Raw genomic sequence first — 22,731 nt, 5'->3', positions numbered from 1 at the left:
ATATCTTGAAGTAACACACGGCGTATAATAGATAAGCTTTTTCGGATGCTTTATAGTTTTAAAATTTACAAACCATTGTGATGTAAAACCAGAATGTTTTATTCATTCTAAGAAGTAATCAGGACTCGGTTTCAATGGAAATATTTTTGGGAATAGTTTATAAAATGTGAATACTGCATTACTTTCAGATTTTCAATCCAATATAGAAGAAAATAATAATACAAACAAAAGCATTTACTAGTTTTCATATTGTAATAGTTCTATTTCGCATACAACAATAGAAACAAAGTCAAAATCCCGTTTAAATCACTCAAACTGCGAGTTTGTTGATACTGGGAGTTTCCTACATTCAAAACGTCATACCGCTAAGTCACAATCCTAAATCTTATTATGAGATGTCATTGCTCATTTATTCAGTGCAGACTTTTTAATGACGGAAATATAAAAAAGATGTTACAAATATCTCCTTCAGTCGCAATAAAGAGTTACAATGTTATTAAATATTTTCATAGCGTAGTCGTAGGAATTACATTATACTTCCTAAGCGCGCCTACATTTTAATGTTATTTTGTGGTGGCAACCTGCTTTCCTACATACGGAATGCATTACTTTCATGCGTTATAATTTAGCGCACGTCGTGTTCATATAAATAATGAATATTTAACTACTACATACATTTATTTATTATATATATATATTAACGTGTTGGCCTAATGGTTTGATCATGCCTCTCTCATCCCTGAGGTTTGAACGCCAGCTGTGTGTTGGACTCTTCTTCGAAGGTGTGAGTTGCCTACTTTCCTATTAAGGTCACGTAAATGATCACGAAAAAATTACAGAAGTGTGAGGCCAATACCAAGGATTGTAGTCCAACTATTTCATGTATACATATTTCAAGATGTTGTTTAAAAACTCAAAGTTAATTAAATTATATCTTTTATAGAATAAACAATATCAATTAGACTAACTATGCAACTGTAGTGTGTTCAACGGCCCTCGTTACTGCACAGTATTATTCTCTGTTGTACAATTTATTATATTTTTTTGTATTGATACTAATTTTAAATGTTTTGCATTTTGTTAGGGCGTATAGTATATAGCTCTTTTATATAATTTTTTCGTCACTTCGTCACTTGCGCATTCTTGGGACATATTTTGATTAATATGGTTTTTATATTAATAGCCTTTTAAAAAATGTAATGTCCAAAGATTGTATCAGCATCTGAGGCATGTCTAAAATATGAAAAAAAAGATTGCCATTATTCAGTTTTCATCTTTTACATCAAAAAAGGGACTGGAAATATTTTATATGTATTTTGGTAACTTAATAAATAGAAGAATATTTTAAAAACGCTGTCTTGATGTTTACATACATAGCTGTCGAGTTATTTACACAAAGTTCAGATGTCAAATACATGCACGTGCGATTTTATTTTGTTAGCAAATAATAGATATTGAAGAAAAAACAGTGGAAGAATCAGATCAATAACAATTTAGCATGTTACATTATTTCATGTTCTCGTATTTATAGCTAACATATTACTAATAAATGAGTTTGAACTCGAAATGTATAAAACATATAGATGTGTGTGTGTATGTAATTATTACATTTCTTACTAAAACATATAAAGGATATATTTTGGTACCATATACATAGGCAATAATTGTTACTTAAGGACCAATCGCCTATATTCTAATGGTGTACTGTATTATTATATATATACGACAAGCCACAATCGAAACTTTCTATATAGTCAAACATCTTTGTCAATAATTATTAAATTATTATTACGACAGGCGATCCATTATAATTACATTTCAATCTAGGTAATTGCGACCGAATTATACGATATATCGAAGGGCTCTCGATTTCGTTATTTAACTTTTCCATTATCGGGTAACTTTGGTAGTTAAAGTAAATTACCGAAAATTGTTCGTGTTCAGTTACCGTGTAATTTTGAATTTTATACGTGAATCGATCGTTCTAATTCAATATGTTCATAAAATAAACGAGGTTACGAGTAAATTCTTTAAGCTCGTAGAGGCTAGCTGAATTCAATTTATCTGAGCGGGTTCGAAACAAGCCAATCACAGGCCCTTAGAACAGGAAATGCGATCTAATCAGTACAGCCTCTATCGAATACACCTTTTACACTGATAACAGCCATCGAACAGGCAAAGCTGTGAGATTAACGCTTACGTAGCCAAGTAATTGAAAATTCGAATTCGATAGCACATAGTCCTGTTTATAGGTAAACGGTAAATTGTCACGCTTTGTTCGTGTTATTGCAATCTAAATCATTGATTACATTTACATATTGAATTAAATTCTATTATGTGGTCCGCTATAGTTTCCATTTACTTATTAATTCATGGGTCATCAAGCAGTATTAGTTGAAAACCTCGTTTTGTGTTAGTAGTATGTTTGAATTTGGACGACGATGGTTATTCGGATTTTTTACGGAAATCGGAGGGTAGACCAACAGTCGGCTAGCATGAAATCTGAAGGTTGGATTTCTGGGTTTTTATTAAGTATTACTTTCCGTAAACGGCTTTACTTATATTTAGACTTATTTGTTGAGGGGAAGGGTAAAAAGTGGCTTCATAGGATCTAAGTTATATAGCACAAAAGTGCTGGATACTTTTATTGGTCTTAAGACATATTTTGATTTAAATTATTTGTTATGTTTTGAGATAGTCACAATTTGGTATATATACTTATAAGATCAAGAATAAAATCATAGAATTTAAAGTGTATTAATACTTTGTTACGTTAGGATATTCCTTATCTTCCAAATTAAACAAAGCAAGGTTTCTGTCCGAAATAAAGTCCAGATTTGTACTGAGTAAATCCAAGACGAAATAATGACCTTTTTAAGTAAGTATAAAAAGGTACAGGTTACGTCCAAATATGATGTAGCCGTGTAATTAAAAAAAAACATTTATTACTTTTCTATGTAAGAATAAGTCTATCGATACGATTAATTTCATGAAATGCACTCGATTACAGTAAAATTACCTCATAGTAATCCATCATGTTACAGTAAACAGATGGCGCTAATATTAACTTACTCTAATGAATATTAATAACCATATTGATGCACTGAGACCATACAAGTCTAGTATTATTTTGAATTAAGAATCAATTGTACGGACGATCCAGATATTCCAAGTAAGAAAACAAAGACAGGGTGTGGAAGGAGCTCTATGGTAGATTTTTTTTTATGGCTCTGGCACGATTTGTGCATTAGCCAGCGTCAAGTATAGGATTTTTTATAATTCGACCGTGTCCTCCATGTACGGTTTAGACACTCGCCCGGTACCGCACAACCAAAGGCCAAATCTAAATTTAATTAAAACTTGCCCTCGAATCGGGAATCGAACCCGGTACCTCTCACCTATGGTAGAGTTATAAGCCCTCATCAACTTATTCAACTAATACAAAACGAATATGGCTTTCATTCCATACTCATACATATTTTATTATTTAATATTCGCAACCAGGACAGTTAGTTACACTTACGAAAAAATCATCAACCTCATCTAAGATGCCATGGTTTGGTAGACGGTGTACACTCATAAAATACTGACGTTAAAGAATAATTAATACAAACAGAATACTAATACAAACAAATGAAATGAGTACCATATCGTAGCTTATAATAAATAATTTAAATTCTAATATTTTGTAAAGATATAACATTTTTAGCCCCCAAGCGGTTGAGTATGTTAATAAACACTCGTAATCGCGGAGTAGAGACTTCATAAGTCACGTCCGTAGTTGATGGCACTTAAGAGGTGAATCTACTTCGTTTGAGTGTCGTTCTACCATGTTGACAATTAGCAGAGTACCGCTTAAAAATTATAACTTTTAAATGGACGCACGTCTTAGTGTACAGTTATTTCTATATTTTATTTTAATTTTACTTTAATTTACTTAATAATAATAATAAACTTGACAATAAGCTTAAAGCTATGTATTATACTGAGAGACTGGTGCTTGAAAAAGGTTGGGAAAACCTGTTATTACAAGTCACCAGTCCTATAGTCAGTTTATGAAGTTAAACATGCATTGACTATGAAATAGATTGAAAACTTAATTATTTTATTAAACTTAACAAATTAAAGGCGATACAAATTTTGCACCTATTATTATCTACATAGAGATCCTATCAACGTAGGCATCCTATATATCAATCTCATATGACGCAAATATCAATCTCATAAGTTACCCTTAATATTGTTAATACTTATAATATCAGTTACCCTCCTTTTCAATTCATAATGTCAACTGTCTTATATTTATGTATGCAACGAGGTGTTAATCTATATATATATAATGAAAATGGTCTTCGTTTGAGGCTCAATCACGCCTAAACCACTGATCGGACATGAAACTACCACCATTCGATGCGAAATTTTTCCTAGATGGTTTATGGCTATTTATTTTTCGAATTCTATCGTTCCTTCATTTTTTATTGCTGTTTTACTTTTATGAAAATTTATCCATACGGACTTCACCGCGGAAACATTCGGGGAGGCTTCCTAGAACCTCTAAACGTCAACATCTGTTAAAAACTCGATTTTCGAAATATTTCAATTTTCTTAGCGGGAAGTTAAAAAGAAGAATAATAAAAATATGAAAAAAAATAAAATAATGAAACATAAAATTTATTTTAATTCGTCCAGCAAAGCGGGCGCGAAACGGCTAGTAAATAAATAAATATCAATATATTATTATACTAGATCGTTTCAAATAAGAAACTTAATTTATTTTCTATTATGTTACTTTAAGTCTTTTTTCTAACATGAATTAAACTTGATTAATACAATTATTAGACCCAGAGCCCCTTTTAGCTTTAGTGTACTTGAAGCTTTATAAGGCCTCCTTCTAAATCCAACTTTCATTGATTTCTGAGTTTTATTTTTATCATTTACATGTAGGCAATGACGTCTTCAGGTCTGGGCCTGTGACTTTCTTTATTTGTTTCGTGATTATTTGTTTTTTTCTAATAAGTCAATAATCAGCCTTCTGTACATTTCACGGACGGCATGGTCTGAAGCATGCCGGTTTACTCACTATGTTTCCTACGAGCGAGTGTTAAACTCTCTCATAGAAACTCCATTGGTGCACAGCCGGGATTCGAACCCAACACCTCAAGGATGAGAGCCAGCTTTAATAGTAATTGAAAACATTTTATTTTATTCACATCTTCTGAAAAGCACCTATAAATACCATTTGCATAGAAAAATATTTTCTTATTTCTGTAATTAAATCCCTCAACTTCAAAATGTAGGTCAAGTAAGCCGTTTAAGTAATAGAAATGTAATAACGACTGTAAATTTATATTCAAATATTGCCTTTCAATGAACATCGGAAAATTCATTTGAATTAGCTTATGCAAAAAACCTACTAATTTATGTCCTGCAGTACAAAATATATATATATAATATATTTAGTCATTGAATACTATTAGATACTAATTTCAATTTCAATAAAATGTTTCTGTAAGTATACTGAAGTCACTATGAATAATTAACGACGTCCCTGAACTATAATGGTCTCAAAATTAATTAAAAACAGTAATTAGACATTAAAATACCTTTCATATAATTAAAGTCTTGGAAACAAAGAATAATATTTGTTGCCTCTTCACAAATTTTATTTATAACTTTGTAGTGACAGCTATATGTACAACCAGTGCGATGACGTCATAACCGGAATCGCCGCTGTTAAAGTGTTTCCGACCGCTGAACTTTTAAACAAGTTCTCGACATCAGCCACTGGGGTCTTCCGGCTGCCCATTTAGTGGTTTACCTGGTGGAGTTCCCTTCTCTTGTTCCTTTTAGTTAGAGGAACAGTACACCACTCCTCAGCTAAAGTAGTAAAAAAAGATTACGGCCGATCTGCGAGTCAATTTACTGACTATTTTAAGTAGCCGCAATGTTAGTAAAGGTAGAACTTGGATGGAAGATCATGTTGTTACCAGGTTACTATTTTTTTTACGACATACCACCACCTACCGTTACCGCATTCATTATTGAAGTTATACTTCTTTTGACGCGATAGAGAAAAATGATGAGAGTGAATTTTTACGATGCGCGCGCACACCGACACCTAAATTCTACATCGTTAAGTTAGTTCTAGGTGGCATGAAAATCGATAATAACACTTGATAATTATATATCAAATTGAAGCAATTTTTTATATTTAGAACACGTGTTTCGTAACAGTACAATTAAAAAGTGTGAATAAATAAATATAATTTTGGTGTTTTTATTAAATCAATTTCATATACGACGGTGATAGTATTTACTAATAATAATTTATTATTGATTAGTATATCTATATATATTGAATATTAGTGATAAAACTGATTTGAATAAACTGTTTTGAGTACATTTATAGATTTGAGGTTAATTGTCGGTATGTATAATTATTTTTAATTATTGCTTCTGTGGATTCCAACTATGTTATTCCAAAGAAGTATAACTTCTAACGCGTGTACATAAGTACACACACTCTTTTTTTAATTAGTACACCTTTTACTTAGACCGTTAATAGACAAGTCTGTAGTACTGACAGTCGTACTTTGATTTAAAAGTTAAAAAAAAATCTCTATAAAATATGAGCTTTATGCCCTACATTTTCCTACAACATTAATATAGGTTAAAAGGATATTTATTATCTTCACAGAAAAGTATAAAAAAGCTCAGTATAAAAGAGAAAGTTTTAAGAGCTTTCATAGTCGTAGATAAAATCAGAGAACCCTCTTATCAGGTCTATCGGCCGCAGTCAGAGACTTTACCGAGATTAACTTAGTTAACACGTTAGAAGGCTGTTCCGCTAATACGTGTATGTGACTTGCTTAGTGATAACGAATCTTCTAGTGACAAGTAGATACGGAAAAAGCAGGCTTTTTATACTACATTAATGTTATAAATAATTGCTACATCTGTCTCATACAAAATGCAACCGCGCTGGACAGAAATCAGAAGAACAAAGAAGTTTTTATGAGGGTTGAATATTTCACACGGTTCCACGATAAAAAAAAATCATTTAACTAATAATTCAGAGTGGTAGAAGGAGCGACCGATGCATGTTAAAGAATCTTCGGCAATGGTTCTGTCAACGCACCAAGTCATTGTTCCAAAGCGCGGCATTCAAAGTTAAAGTAGTCATCGTGATCGGCAACATTCGAAAGGAGATGGCACTATAAGAAGTGTAAGTAATAAAATAAAAAGGGTGCGTGTACTTATGCGGTACGCGCGTAAGAAGTTATACTTCTTTGGCATTATTGAAAATAGTTTTTGATTGCATGCAAATAATTAATTACGATTAAATAATCAAAGACTGGAAAAGAAGTCATTTTAGTCAATAAAGTTCAGTTTACATGAAAAATTAAATAAATAAATATTTATTATTATTCTCTTACATAGAGTGTAACATAAATTCTATTATTATTCGAATGTTGTTTTTAAATTATGTCCAATGCCGTAGCATCTTCCGTGGACAACTTAATTCTGTTAATTTTGTGTCACGGTGCGCGCGCATCGTAAAATTTCAATGTCATAAATTTTTCATAACGCGCCTAAAGAAGTATAACTCCAAAAATAATTTAGGCAAATACTTTTTGTAAACACTTGTCTTAATTTGAATTCCACGTATTCGTATCAAATTACTTTCCTACCTACACACTACTCAGCCATGGGTTCAAATTACTGTCATTAAGCCCTAAAGGCATTATATTCGCAGTCAGTGACGTGATAAATGTGATAGCATCGAATTGCTACATCGATGGACCATATTCTAGCCCACAACTCGACCGTGTGCGTGTACTGTGTTCACTGTATATACTATATAAGGGTATATAGATCACATACACGTCTTTCGAAGTTAAATATGGCAATTGTATAGGAATTTATACCTGTGTACGGACACGACTTACCTGCATAATTGCAAATGTTTCAGGTTTTATCTAACTATGACACTAATTATGATATTGATATTTTCCACCTCAACTCTTCAAAGAAAGAGGAAATATTTGAAGAGGCGGGTAGACTTTGATTTTGTTTAGCAGTAACAATGTAGTTTTTTCTTTGAAATATTAAGTTTTAATTGTCATTTGTTTAATATTAAATTGCAGTTTTCTTTTTTTATATATTTTTGTCTTAATTATTATGATTTCTGTTTCATATATGTTGTTTATCTATTTAATCTGTTTTGGTTTTGTATGTTACCTATGTGTTGTACCTGTATGTTTTATAATATGTATGTTACCTGTAAGATGACTATAATAAATAAATATATAGATACTGGGTTATTTGTAGAGATGCTTGGTTTTAAATAGAGAAATAATGTTTTGTTTCTAATCTTCAACAGTATTATATAAAAAAAAAGTAATAAGTTGCTTTCAGTAAAAGCCTTTAATGCTACCCTTTAGCAATTAAATGACAATCCGTAATTAGAGACAATCGTCATTTAATTAAACAGTGCAATATAAGCAACATTACAGGAAATATCAACATATAATGAGGCTGTTACTTTTAATTTGTTTTGGTGATTTCATTTGTACAATAGTAATACATATTGTATATCACATATTCTATATAATATTGTTTGAAAATTAATAAATAAGATTTCGCATTTTTTAATAAATTTATTCAAGGACCTTAGATCACATTATTTCAAATAGATTAGGTTTTGTAATATTTACATAAACATTTTTATTAAACAAAATAGTTAACCTATAATTACTATAAAAAAGCTACTATTACTTATTAAACAGATAGATAAGCAGAAAGGTTGTCATGCTATTTCCATTCCAATTCTATAAAACCCACTATTAATAACTTATATTCACATTAACCACTTAATTGAACGAACTGTTAATTATAAAACGTAGTCACACTTACCAATGTGATCTGGAATTTCGTAATTATTCACATCAAATTGACTAAAGTAACATTTAAATTACCTAATAGTTTTCCTAATGGACTGTAGAATGTTAAATGAATTTGGGGACTAGACGTTCAACGAAATCCTAGTTCATGAATAGGGATGGGCTTGGCATTTGATATCAGATGACGGGAGGTATCAGATTAGCGGGGCGAGTGGAGGCCTCTATCCGATGTTTGGGTAATGAATTTGCATTGACGTCCTTATTAAGTAGGCCATGCTAGGCTTAACGCTGCACTTTCATTGCCCTGTTTGCGGAAATTGATTCATTAAAAACGTTGCCAGCTTTTGCGATGTATTTAGTGATTATTCGCGGTATTGTGTCCAATTACGATAAGGTTAATTGAATTTAATATCATTTTAATTGAATTCACATTTGTTATGTAATGAGAGATTGTTTCTTAGCTGCTATGAAGTTTATCTCGGCAATTATTTTTTATCGAACATTTTTTTTTGCTTTAACATAGGACTCTCATCTCTGGTGCATCAATGTAAAAATGGATGTTCTAAGTGCGCATTTAAAACTCGCACGGTGAAGGAAAACATCGTGAGAAAACCGGCATAGCTTAGATCCAAAAAGTTGACGTGTGCCAGGCACGTAATGCTGATCACCTACTAGCCTATTATGAAAAATAAATGATCACGAAATACAGAAATTTGAGGCCCAGCACTAAAGGTTGTAACGGGACTGATTTTAGTTTTTTTTTTAATTTTAAATATTTTACTAAACGCAACAAGTTTGCGGTTAAGCGTGCGTGTGTCTCTCAATTCTAAGACTGTACGTTTTACAAATCGATTTTTCTGTTTATTTTCACTATCAAAAGATTAACAAACACCAGGAGGAAATTGGAAACTAGCATGTTATCCCCAAACAGTCATCCAAAAAATGTCCTACTAAAATGATAATTTAATCTGATGCCAAAATATGTCTGCCACGTGCTTCTAGACTTACATAATATCTACTGGAGGTAATGTATAAGGTATTCAAAAATAAATATAAAAGTCAATAATTATCAAACAATAACCAAATTAATAATCATTATATTATTCAAATAGTTTGTACAATTCTAATGCGTCCTCCACATACGTAACATTATTGTAAAATACTAAAGCATTCAAATGTTTCACAAAGCCAAAACCAATAATTGGTCTTCATTAGCCGAGGTTTATATCGTCTATTTGTTATTTTCATTTCATGTCAATCACGAATGCAAAATGCAACGGAAATTACTGCCTCGGAAACGTGTTTTCTTGCGTGATGAAAAGATTAAGGCTTATGATAGCGTTTATAATAGATCTAGCGATAATTTTAGTACTGGAATATGTGTGTTATGAGTTTCTAAACATTGGTTATATTATATTAATAAGTTGAAATCAATTGTTGTGTCAATATATTTTTAAATTACTTTTTATTGATACTTATGATTAGCTACAAACCAGTTTTAATCGTACCCAGAGTAGTTAATTAAGAGTTATCAGTTGAATAAAAATACCGATGAAAAGATTTGCACCGTCCAGATATTAATAAATAAAAATAAAATAAAAATAAAAAGCCTTTTATTTCCCAATATAGTTAATTAATAAGGTACATTTCTTTATGTGGTTTTCTAAACCTTTGCAAAAACTTAACAAAATCTATTAGTAAATGAATAAATATTATGACTATATTTCTATCATGCTAAGTATTATTATTTACAGTTTTTGATATTCTAATTCTTGTATAGGAACCCCTCTTCAGGTGAAGGCCTCTTCCAGCTTTTGCCATTTTTCTCTAATTTTGCGCTATGTGCTGCCATTTGGGGCCAGCTATTTTTTAATATCTTCGTCCAGATATTATCATGTATTAAAAAGCTGTGACACATAATGGCGGCTGACAGTAACGCCTTTGCTTCGAGATACATATTAGCTGTGTGAAGTTATGTCTATGAAAAATATCAACTAGACACTCATAAGCTAAAAGTTAAATTTTGAGTAAGTTTAATTAATACTATGTTTATATATTTTTACATACTGATATTAATTCTTGGATTTTAATAATGAGATACCCGATCTTTTCAAGTTATTATAATACAAAATTAATATTACTATATCCATTCCAAGTACTTCTTTTGTTTAGTAATATTTTGAATATTTAATATCATAAAATTGAATTAAAGTCATTAATTGAAATATATTATACATTCTTTTAAAAATGCAATTATTATGTTGTGTACATACCATGCCATACATATTATGTATTCCACAGATAACATTTATTATAAGCGCTTTCTCCACGAAAATCAACATTCTGTGGAGCTATGCCTGTGTGTAATTACAATTATATGGCATCATTATTCGGCAATCATTTACTGTCGGCTCCATGCTTGTTCTAGTCTATGGTTAAAACTTAATCTATTTCTAATGAAGTTGAAATTGGCAACACCGTGCCCATTATGTAACAGTAGTAATCGGCGTCTCAGAAGCAGGTCAGGGCAATTTACGTTAAAATCGGTAGATTCTTACTTCATTTTTGGTAGTTGTATTACTATAACTAACCATACTACGCTTAAAGCACTTAAAGCTTACGCTTTAATACTTCAAAATATTTTTCCGATACAAACCAATTAACAGTTTCTAAATCAATCAGGTCTGGATATTCCATAACTAAAAAGAAACCTTTATAATTATTGCACTTAAATTTTATCGACGGCAAAAATAGTTTTATATTTCATGAACAGGTTTATTCTCTAATACCTCATTTTTCTGGTTTATACGAATCTTCATTTCCTTATTAAAAAACTACATTAACTTTATATGGATATTATTAGTATCGTAAAGATTAATCATTTGATTGTGATTTATATTATAAACGGTTGGTATCGCACAAGGCATATAATCTAGGCTTTGGGGGCAATAAAATTGTTTGAGGCTATAAAATAATCAGTTGTATATATCGTGTGTACATTGAAGGGTTATGGACCAACACAACTAGTAAAATTACTATGGTAAAATTACATATATAATATATTTATTTACACTATATCTATATTATTTATTTACTATTAAGTATGTTTTTTGTAGTACTAGGAAACGTCTTTTCTTGTATGTATGCAACGAGCGTTAGGTTTTATTTTGATTCTTAAAGTTGCTGATCTGCTTAGATCAGATTTATCCTACTAATATTATAAACGCGAAAGTTTGTATGGATGGATGTTTGTTACTCTTTCAAGTAAAAACTACGGAATGGATTTTAATGAAAGTTTACTATAATATAGCTTACACATCTGAATAATATATAGGCTACAATTTATAAAGATATTGTATGAATTGTCCAAAATATCAAGTAATTAAGAAAAAATCTACCATCTGCGAGCTATTCTGGCGTGCGCTGCCAAAACCGCTAGAGTTACACATATGTAATGTAGCCCGCCACACTTGTATCTGTATCTTATGTGTAAGCCATTATAACCAAAATAGTAAACCATAACTACAACAAAAAATAATAATTAATTTCAATTGCATATTAGTAATAAATTGATTCCTAAATGAAAATAGATACTATATAGCTTCTGGTATTTAAAATAGATAAAATATGTGATTCACGCTACATAATTTGGACAAATATTATTTTATTCCTGCGCAGACGAAGTCGCCGGCACCAGCTAGTATCAAATAAAAGTACTATTAATTAGCGTTCGTTTTTTAAATACGATAGTAAATTGTAGTTTGTTTACAGCCTACGGAAACCTTGGCAGTGTTTTGTCTACACAAGGGAGAGTCGTGGAGGCCGAGGCAGCGTTCGAGAGAGCTTTAAAATACAGACCTAACATGGCCGATGTACACTATAACTTGTGAGTATATAGTTTCTAGTATAGACTAATTTTCCGTATATTAATGTAATAATTTTTCTATTGAAGTTAATTAAAACGGTAAGTATCGTATAAAAAATGTTTTATCCAAGCATTTCCCTTAAGAAAACGTTTGATTTATAGGAGAAACTAAACGTTTAATATTAATATCTTGATATTCGAAGCTTAATAAATTGATTTAAGTACGCAATACATTAATAATTCCGATAATGTAAATTGATATCATTATCATTTATATAAAAGAGTATTTGATAATATCATAAATATTGAAAATGGGCCGTCAATAAAAATTCCTCAGAAGCTAACTTTTATAATGAGAATCCATATAAAAATATAATTGCTTTACTAAATTCATTTGTTTACCTAATCAAAATAATAAAAACTTTACAATAAAGCTTTTATTAGCTACGCCTACGTGTTCGTACCTGTAGAATAGTCATTAGTCAGTCCTATTTTATTTTGTATGGATTTATACATTTGTGCAGAATATTATACATGTTATATATTAAATTGATGACCCAAGAATTCAATTTATGTTATCCTTGTAGAGAAATAATTTAAATATTTATTGATGTTCCAGTCAGTGTGTTAACTAAAAACTACGTAATATTGAATCTATTACTTAAACAAAACGCCTATAAAGGTTCTGCCTATAATAGTTACGCCAAAAACGTATTAGATTTGACTGTTCTCAGGTACAGACTAATTTTATAATTTAAATATTCAATGGTATTGTAAAGTAAAACAAAAGGTGTGTTTTGGGGAATTTTATTTATTGTAATCTAAGTACAAGCGGAAAAGTTTAAAAGGTTTCCAAGTTCAGTTAGGTAAAGTAATGTTGCTGCCTCTCAAGGGAACTGGAAGGTAAATGGTTGGACCTTTATTAGGGCTACCAACATCGCCAAGGAATATATTATTTATGTTTTATTAGTTGGCAAAGGAAAAACACGAGGACTTTTAGTTGTATTATGTAGAGGATAGGTACATATATGTATATGTGAGTGTGTGTATCCCTGAGGTCGTAGGTTCGATCCCTAGCTGTGCACCAAATAGCTTTCTGTGCGCATACAAACATTCGCTCGAACGGTGAAGAAAAACATCGTGAGGAAACCGGGTTGCCTTAGACCCAAAAAGTCGACGGCTTGTATCAGGCACAGGAGGCTGATCACCTACCATTGACAAATGATCATGAAACAGATTCAGAAATCTGAGGCTCAGATTTAAATAGGGTTGTAGCGCCACTGATTTATTTTTATTTATATATGGATGTATCTGACGATAATTTTATCGAACACAGTTTGAGTAAATACTGGATGTACGCAACATCTTGAAAGAATTAAGAGAACATAGGAACCACGAATGAAGATCATTAAATCTTATAAAAATTTCAAGCTTTTTTTATTTATCGCATCGGCTTCAAAACGTGTACCTTAAAAAAATTACAACTTCATTATAATAAACGACCAACTTTTAGGATTAATTAACTGTCTAAGGAGGGGAAATGATATGGGGTACATAAATACGAACTGATTACAAAGCATTTAATGTGTACCGTAGTGAGTACAAATTAATACAGGAAAATGAGTTTGTACTCACATAAAGGCACTAGACCACTTCATATCTTATTGATTAAGGTACAACGCTAACTTATTTATTTATTTTAAAAGGCAAACTAACGAAACACACACAAACACTTACATAGAACACACGACATACACAATACATGCATGTGCATCAATAACAAGTGTGCACAAAATTTAAAAACATTACAATGATAAAGAGAAAATAACTTTTACATTAAAATAAAACACAATCCAGATTAAGAAATACAAATGTGCAATTTTAAAATTTAACCTATTTCTACTATTGGTGACGGATGGCTGCAGCAGCTTATGCCTGAAGACATGGAGACTGTCATTAAATGGATCAGCTTCGCATGTACTCAGAGCGTACTGCATCTATTTAGAAAAAAAATCTTAATATGCACCTGAAACGGTGATAAATTTAACAATTTAATTGCCTCTAGCCATCATTACGAAGCCCGAAGGTGTAATATCAAATATCCACCTAAATAAACTTTTCCTTACGTATATTAAATTGGTACACCTATTGCTGGGTAATTCAAAATTATTTCCAATAAATCTTGTTAATTATCAACAATATACAAAGCCAATAACGCAAACTTCAGCGCTTTGTCTCGTTTGTTTATGAAACGCTATAATAAATTGGAACATAATAATAGATTTCTATACCGACACAAAATCAATAGGCACACACAGACTGTCCCATTAATTCACTGAAGCTTCGAATACTTGAATTAATCGGGTACGCTCCTCTCGACTACACCACCTAAGCGTCGGGTTTCCGTGCAGTTTCACAAATTAACGTCAACCCATACAACTTAATTACTGAAGCGTAAACTTTTTTCTTTAGCTTTGATGCGTCACGATTTGTCCAAAAATGCCTGTTAATATTCCACGTGAAATGTCAACTTAATTGGGGGAAATGAAACCTTCGTGACGTTTCTTAAATTATTCATATTGTTTAAATAGTTTTTAATTATAGTATTGTCTTTTGACAAAACCTTTACACATTTAAAGAAAATTTTTTTAACCGGATTAAAGTTATGTATTATAATAATTATTTAACATAATTTTAAATTTAACCGACGTTTCGCGTGCTTTACAGCGTGCGTGGTCACGGTGACTGAAGACAAAAGGTGTTGGATGTCAAAAAGTATCACAGCTGTAGAAAAAGTTGCTTTATCTGTATTTATTTCCCCGGAGTTAGTATCGACTAAAAGATGGAGGGTTTTGGCAGAAATGGTTCACGGTGTCCTCTATAGTTTTTAAGTAGTTATTTATGCAAAGTGGAAGATTACATAAACACTTTCTAGACTTTTTCTTAAGTCATGATGTAAGCAATAAACTTGTCTTACAATAGCTACCCACTGAAGTATTACTTGCAAGCCATCAGGTATTGAGTGTCCATGGGCTTAACAGTTAACATCATATGAGCATCTTGCCCGTTTGAAGCCTGTTCTATAAAAAACATATTTACACTCAGCTATACGATTTTGTGAAATCGACCATTCATTATGCTTGTTCAAGATAGTTTGCAAATGAACTCAATCATTGACATTTGTTACGGCAACTGTGCTTTAAGAGCCGTCAAATTTGTATAATTAAAGTTATCTAATTATATTATATCAGAGCGACGAGATTTAATGTCCAATTAGATATCGGATGTTATGAAGGATTTCAGGAAGCATAGGGTAGTGGGTAGTCAAATAATGGTTATTTAAATTCTATATCAATAACACGCTTATACAGATGCTTATTAAATTATCAATTCGAATATACGTATATGCTACTTGTATGAGCATCGCTTCTGGCAGGATGGGAGTAGATTGACAATTTAGGCTACATTAGTCAGCGTGATTTATTGTATGCTCGCATTTACCGCATTTTAGGTATACCAAATCTGTATTTCAATAGAGATTCACTGTGGCTTAAAGCACTTTACCCATTAAACTGTTTCAAATAAGGCCATGTGGAGTTTGCAATCGTAATAATCCAGTGACGAGTCTTTGTTTTTAAATTTAAACATAATAAATCTCTAGTATTAGTTAGTTGAAATAATAAATAAAATAAATTAAAATTACTTTATTTGACTCAAAAACATTACATTTAAAAGATTGTAAACATCCACTATGCTACAAATCGTTGAGATACTATATTCATTGTAGTTTATACATATGAGCACTAGCGTTTAACCTAGGCCTAGCCTGTATCTTAAACGCTAGTTGAAATCTCTCTGATGTTTTCATGGATTATTCTTTATAGGCAAGGAGATGTAGAGTCCTCTGTAATCTTTGGTTCTTTGGGTCGAAATATGCTCTGGCTTCCAGACGATGTTTTTTCTCTTAATAATGCGTTACCAACTAAGGCGTAGTGTGATAAAGTGTTAAAGTAGGATTTTGATTTGATGATATCGTCTTTATCATTAGTTCCTGAACAAATCTAATCTCTGTCTTATTTATTGATTTCGAAAATCAGATTAAATGCAAAATGATCCGAGGTTCTTTAGTAAAATTTGGTGGAAATATTTGTTTTATTTCTGAAAACACAAAGTACGACTATTAATGTAATTGAGTTATCAAAATACCTATATTGCCGCTCGTGTTACTCAGAAATTCTAACATATTCTGTTCATGTTCCTAACAAATGAGTAAGCGGTAATGAAATGTACATGATATATACATTAATACACAACTTAAAGCATTCGTGATAAACTATGAGAAATTTCTACAATTATTCTATTTCAACGAATGATATGTATTCTGCTACAATATACTTTATATTTATTAGCACAATGATAAAATATGCTTTTATAAACCACCCTTAGATATCGTCAAAAATAAAACTCCGTGGTCGTCGCAGCATTTCTATTCCTATCAGAAGACAGTTCCTTAACTCCACTCAGATGAATGGTAATTTCGTGTTAGCTAGGCGCGTGAATCCCAACCATCGGGGGTTTGGACTTTGTACCAATGGATTGTTCTATTTATGCGTTAAATAAATGATTAGGACTAAAACTAGGTTACGCAATCAGACACCAAAGCTATCAAGAAACAGATACAGAAAGCTTAGGCGCCAATATTTTTGAAGTTATACTTCTTTAGGAGCGTTATGAAAAATTTACGAGAGTGAAATTTTACGATGCGCGCGCATTGTGACACAAAATTAACAGAATGAAGTTGGCCACGGAAGATGCTACGGCATTGGACATAATTTAAAAACAACATTCGAATAATAATAGAATTTATGTTACACTTAATGTAAGAGAATAATAATAAATATTTATTTATTTAATTTTTCAAATGTAAACTGAACTTTATTGACTATAATGACTCCTTTTCCAGTCTTTGATTATTTAATTGTAATTAATTATTTGCATGCAATCAAAAACTATTTTTAATAATGCCAAAAAAGTATAACTTCTTACGCGCGTACATAAGTACACGCACCCGTTTTTTTATTTATAAGATATTCCTATATTAGATGTGATACTATAGAACAGATATGTATACGTACTGTTTTAAAGTGTTAGCGTAACTCCAACGTTCACGGCTCCTCACGACATGTTCTTAACGTTATTGTGCCATCGTTTTCTCTAACGAAGTGATATTGGCTAGAGGGGCTGATATTATCTTTAATAACATGCGCTCAGTATAATCGAGGGAAGGGGAGACAATTACAATACGGGAGTTGAGTTTCATTACTTATTGGGTTTTTGCCGCAGATTGCGTAGCGCTCATTACAAAGTCAAATTAACGAATTCACAAATCTCACCGACTTATAAACATACAAGAATGACAATTCACAACGAAGGTATAAATAAATTTATTAGGTATAAACGCGAATTAATTAAATTAAAAACTGCCCCCACGAACTTCATTTCGCCTAAATATATTTTTTTTACTAAACCTACCTTTTTAGTATATGGATCATTTTGCTATGCTACCCCTTCGCTTTTTAAGAATTGGTACGCTCTATTCATGAAGGAATCTTTAGTTAATATTTTAAGTTTTACAAATCATTTTAAGGCAAATAGATAAAAAGTATTCTGTGTCAACCAACACAAAACAAATTTCGCTGGAATTCTGGTGGAGGAACTACTAAGGCACGATGACTCGTAGTTTTTTGGTAGGATAAAGAAAGTTTAAATTGACCTCAATTGTACAAATTGGGGACCTTAATCATAATGATATTCTTAATGTTAAATAAATTTTGTAATTTAGGCTTTTGATAACCTCGACACGACAAAAATTTCATACTTGTACCCTTGTACTAGAAATATGAAAAATGTCTTATTATTTTACGTAAAAGGTATTTCAGTAACAGGGATCGAAAAGGTACAATTAAAAGTAATTAAGTCATTTCAATAGAGTTTTTATTGCTTTTGTCGACTTTTAATAATTGAATTCCTTTTGTGAATGATAAAAGTTAAATAAAAATCATTTGATGTTTAAAAAGGTTTCTGATGATACAAGCTGGCTTCATCTACATGTAATTAGTGCCAAATATAGAGATGTATACAATGTAAACTCGACGCTTAGACGTTGAAAGTACTCCCCATTTTCTAACGCGCATTTAAGACAATTATATAGAAAAAAATGCAACATTTTATTAACTACAATTTATGCCAAAGTGATTTTGCCGTTGACGTGATTCGAGTGACTTTACATGTAGTTTACACTGCATTTGCTTTCCTTAAAAAGAACATGATTGAAATCTAGAATAATAATAATCTTTATTCATTTCACACACAAACTTAGTACATAAACAAGTGACAGTTATATACTATTATAAATAAATAATTGTCTTACTTCTGTTTAGGGAAAATGCTATGTTTTTGTGAGACTGATGCCTGCTAAGGGTAAGAGTACCTGTGTTACAGGTCATCAGGCCTCCACTACTTCGGATCGACAGAAGGTCTTATAAAGTAGAGAAAAATCTTGAAAATCTTGAGAATGGTGGAAATTTCTCGTCTGAATTTCTTTACCAATATGTCGACAGATTTTTGAAGTTATACTTCTTGTGGTGCGTTAGGGAAAAATGAAGAGAGTAAATTTTCACGATGTGCGCCCATACCGTTACAAAAAACCGACACCCTGAAGTTAGCTATAGTCAACATTTTAATTGTTAGTGTTGTTTTTACTACAAACGTAGAATAATATTTGTGAAAAGATTTTTATCTTGTTACGCCAAAGAAGTATAAGTTTTATTATTGTTAGAAAAAATGTTGACAAATTACCTATAGTGAAAAAATCATAAAATCGTAGTCGTATATGGCCGATTGATAGCTATGTACTATAACAAATATGGCAATAATATTATCTCTTTACCTTAGTAAACTAATCTATCAGCTATCACTGCTTTTTCTTAAGAGCAGTGTTGGCCTAGAGGCAAGACCAATAAACATTCCGATCACAGATATATATGTGAAATTTAGGTAGGAATTTACTCTCATTCAAACCACTGTTCTATACATAGATTACAAAAAAAGGATAATGTCGCCGTTATTAGTCCTAAAAACCTTACTATAAAGATTCGTCAACTACGTAATCATGTTTAAAATCACTGTTCGAATATGTCTCCGAATGTTCTTTAAACTTTATATATTACCTAGACTGAGCTTAAAGCTCCTAAACACCATATACTTATTTATTTAATATCTCGTGTCAGACTGGTTCGATCATAAAACAATTGAGACAAACAATACACTTAAATATTAATGCAATTATTTTACAGAATGAATCAAAAGAAACTTTTTATTTATAAGAATATTTGTTGTCGATACGTCTCAAAGTTATTGTTATTACCTCATATAGGCATTTTATTAACTCGCTGATAATATATGAACTGGCGTAAAAATATTCGTGTTCATTTTACAAGCAGGTGAATTTGTGTTTGGTTTTAGGATTCTAAATAGATTTACGGAATAAATATACATAATCAATTATTAGGATGTTAAAAGCAGTGTTTAAAAAATAATAAAATAAATCAGTGGCGCTACCTTTTTAAGTCTGGGTATCAGATTTTTGTATTTGTTTCATGATCATTTATTAATCTAATAGGCAAGTAGGTGATCAGCTTCCTGTACCTGATACACGCCGTCGACTTTTTGGGTCTAAGGCAAGCCGGTTCCCTCACGATGTTCTCCTTCACGGTACGAGCGAGTGTTAAATGCGCACATAGAAAGAAAGTTCATTGGTACACAGCCGGGGATCGAACCTACGTCCTCAGGGATGAGAATCGAAAACTAAAGCCACTAGGCTAACACTGCCCTTAAAAAAAGCAGTGATGGCTGCTATATTAGTTTACTAAGGCAAATATATAATATTATTGCTACATTCGTTGAATCAAATTATATTATTAAGGAATTTTGAACACTTTCGTTGAATGTGATGAATAGAGCTTTAAGTAGTGTAAGTAGCATAATATAATTTCAGTAAAACCGAGTAGGTTAATTAATAATTTAATATATAGTTTATTGTTAGTACAAGTACGAGAGTACAAGAGTAATTTGTATTCTTATAGCTTAAAAAATATCTTCAACTTAATGGTGTGCCTGTAAATGAGGTTCGCAGTATCTCTTTTTTAATTTGACACTCAGAAAAAAGAAAAATATACAACTATTTGAAGGCATAATGGCGTGCTATTTCTAGCCTCATATATATAGGCAAAGAGTTAAGACTTCTGTTCACATCAATATTTGGGTCTAGAACATGCCGGGCCTCTATTTTGGCACTTTCGATAGTGATAGCGTTTTTTATAAAATTTCAAAAAACGGGAAAAACCAAACAATGACTTAACATTGAGATTGAAATCGCTAACGCTATCGCTATTGAGAGTAAGAGTAGTGTTCTTATTTATAAGATTTAAATTACTATGAATACAACGATTAATATTTTGAGAAAATAATATATTTCGCTTGGGAATATCAAATTCCGTACCGTGCGAATATTGAAGTGTAATATGTGAATAGCTATTTCTATGTCGTAGATTATGCTTAGAGCTTTATTAATGAATCCATACAAAAAATGGTCAGTTAACATTTATTAATATGACTATTAGTTGTGTTAGTATAAGTTGTAAAAATTTAAGTTAGTTTTTTTAGTTAGTATTATACGCACTGGCCTCCTTAATATTTTTCAATTTCTCTTTCTTTTTTTATCTCTAATTTTCTCAATGTACTTATTATTCAGATCTGATTGTCTTGTTTTGATGAACTTACGTTGAAAGTGCACAATTTTAATTGTTATGACGTGGAGTTCCTTTTTGTATTTTTATTATAGTCTTGTTCTTTTTTCATATGTGATGGAGGGTGGTGGTCGCTTTCCCCACAGGGACCAGCCTAATTGGGGAGTAATGTCGTAGATACAGAACATATATTACAATTTCATCCGAAAAGCACCGCCAACACTTTATAGAACATTCAAATTTAATTAGTTTAATTGTAGTTGGCATTTAGCTCATCGTCATTATACATTTCGTAGTTACCAAATTTCATAGTAATTTGTGAATAATCATGTAAATTACGGTATAAGTAGAGACATTCGGTTCAATTGCCGGTACGCAGTCACTTGAGCACGTAGGCACGTGTCTACACAATTGTTTCCCCGAGTATTCGCTAATATTATTTAATACAAGGATTTCGCTTCGCTTCTACTTTATAAAATATATTTATTAATATATTTATTTAAATAAAACCTATACATAACAATCAAATAAACAGTATTTACAATTTTTTTTATCTACATATTAATAATAAAAATAAATAAAAAGGAAATTAAAACAAATTTTAAAAGTTTTGTCCCTGTACCTTTAACGCTGGCAGCATTTCCTCTCTATAGTATGATACTTATTCGTTGAGCAAGGAAAGCACCAGCTCTGGGGTCACCGGTACTATCTACCAGGCGCCAATTTAAATCTTTAATTAGCGCCTGTGCTCTTGAACCCCACGGCCCAAGAGTCTCAACTCCAAAGGGAACAAAATCAAAGTTGGAAGACTCTTATATTTGAGCCGTTGATTATTTTCCGTCAGCTCTGCGGCCGCCCCAGCTTTTTGCTTTTCCGACGGAGGTAAGACGGGGAAAACATGTCCATACAAGTCGCATCCCATACCAAAGCCCTTCCCATTTTCCAAGGGGCATATATCTATATTATTAATTTAAATAACAATGCAATATTTAAGTTAATTTATTTAGATATATTGTTTAAATTTTTCTATAATTTTGACCCTACTACTACTACTGTTTATTATTCATTAAACACAAAAATGATGTAACGTAATAATAATTATGATTTGTTTAAAAATCAATAGCTTATCGTTAACGTAACGATTTATTTTTTACAA

At 31.4% G+C, this 22,731-nt stretch overlaps 1 protein-coding gene across 1 annotated transcript in view; it reads left to right on the top strand.

Annotated features, from left to right (window-relative positions):
• LOC125051160 (protein O-mannosyl-transferase TMTC1-like) overlaps positions 1 to 22,731 on the top strand; it is a 94,556-nt gene that overhangs the window by 61,493 nt on the left and 10,332 nt on the right. Inside the window, exon 5 of the mRNA XM_047651335.1 lies at positions 12,675 to 12,789. Within this exon, the coding sequence (XP_047507291.1) occupies positions 12,675 to 12,789 (115 nt within the window). The remainder of the gene's footprint in view (positions 1 to 12,674; positions 12,790 to 22,731) is intronic.

This window comes from Pieris napi, chromosome 7 (genome assembly GCF_905475465.1).
Source record: "Pieris napi chromosome 7, ilPieNapi1.2, whole genome shotgun sequence".
In the NCBI taxonomy this organism is placed as follows: Eukaryota; Metazoa; Arthropoda; class Insecta; order Lepidoptera; family Pieridae; genus Pieris; species Pieris napi.
This window is presented reverse-complemented; position numbering and strand designations above follow the sequence as displayed.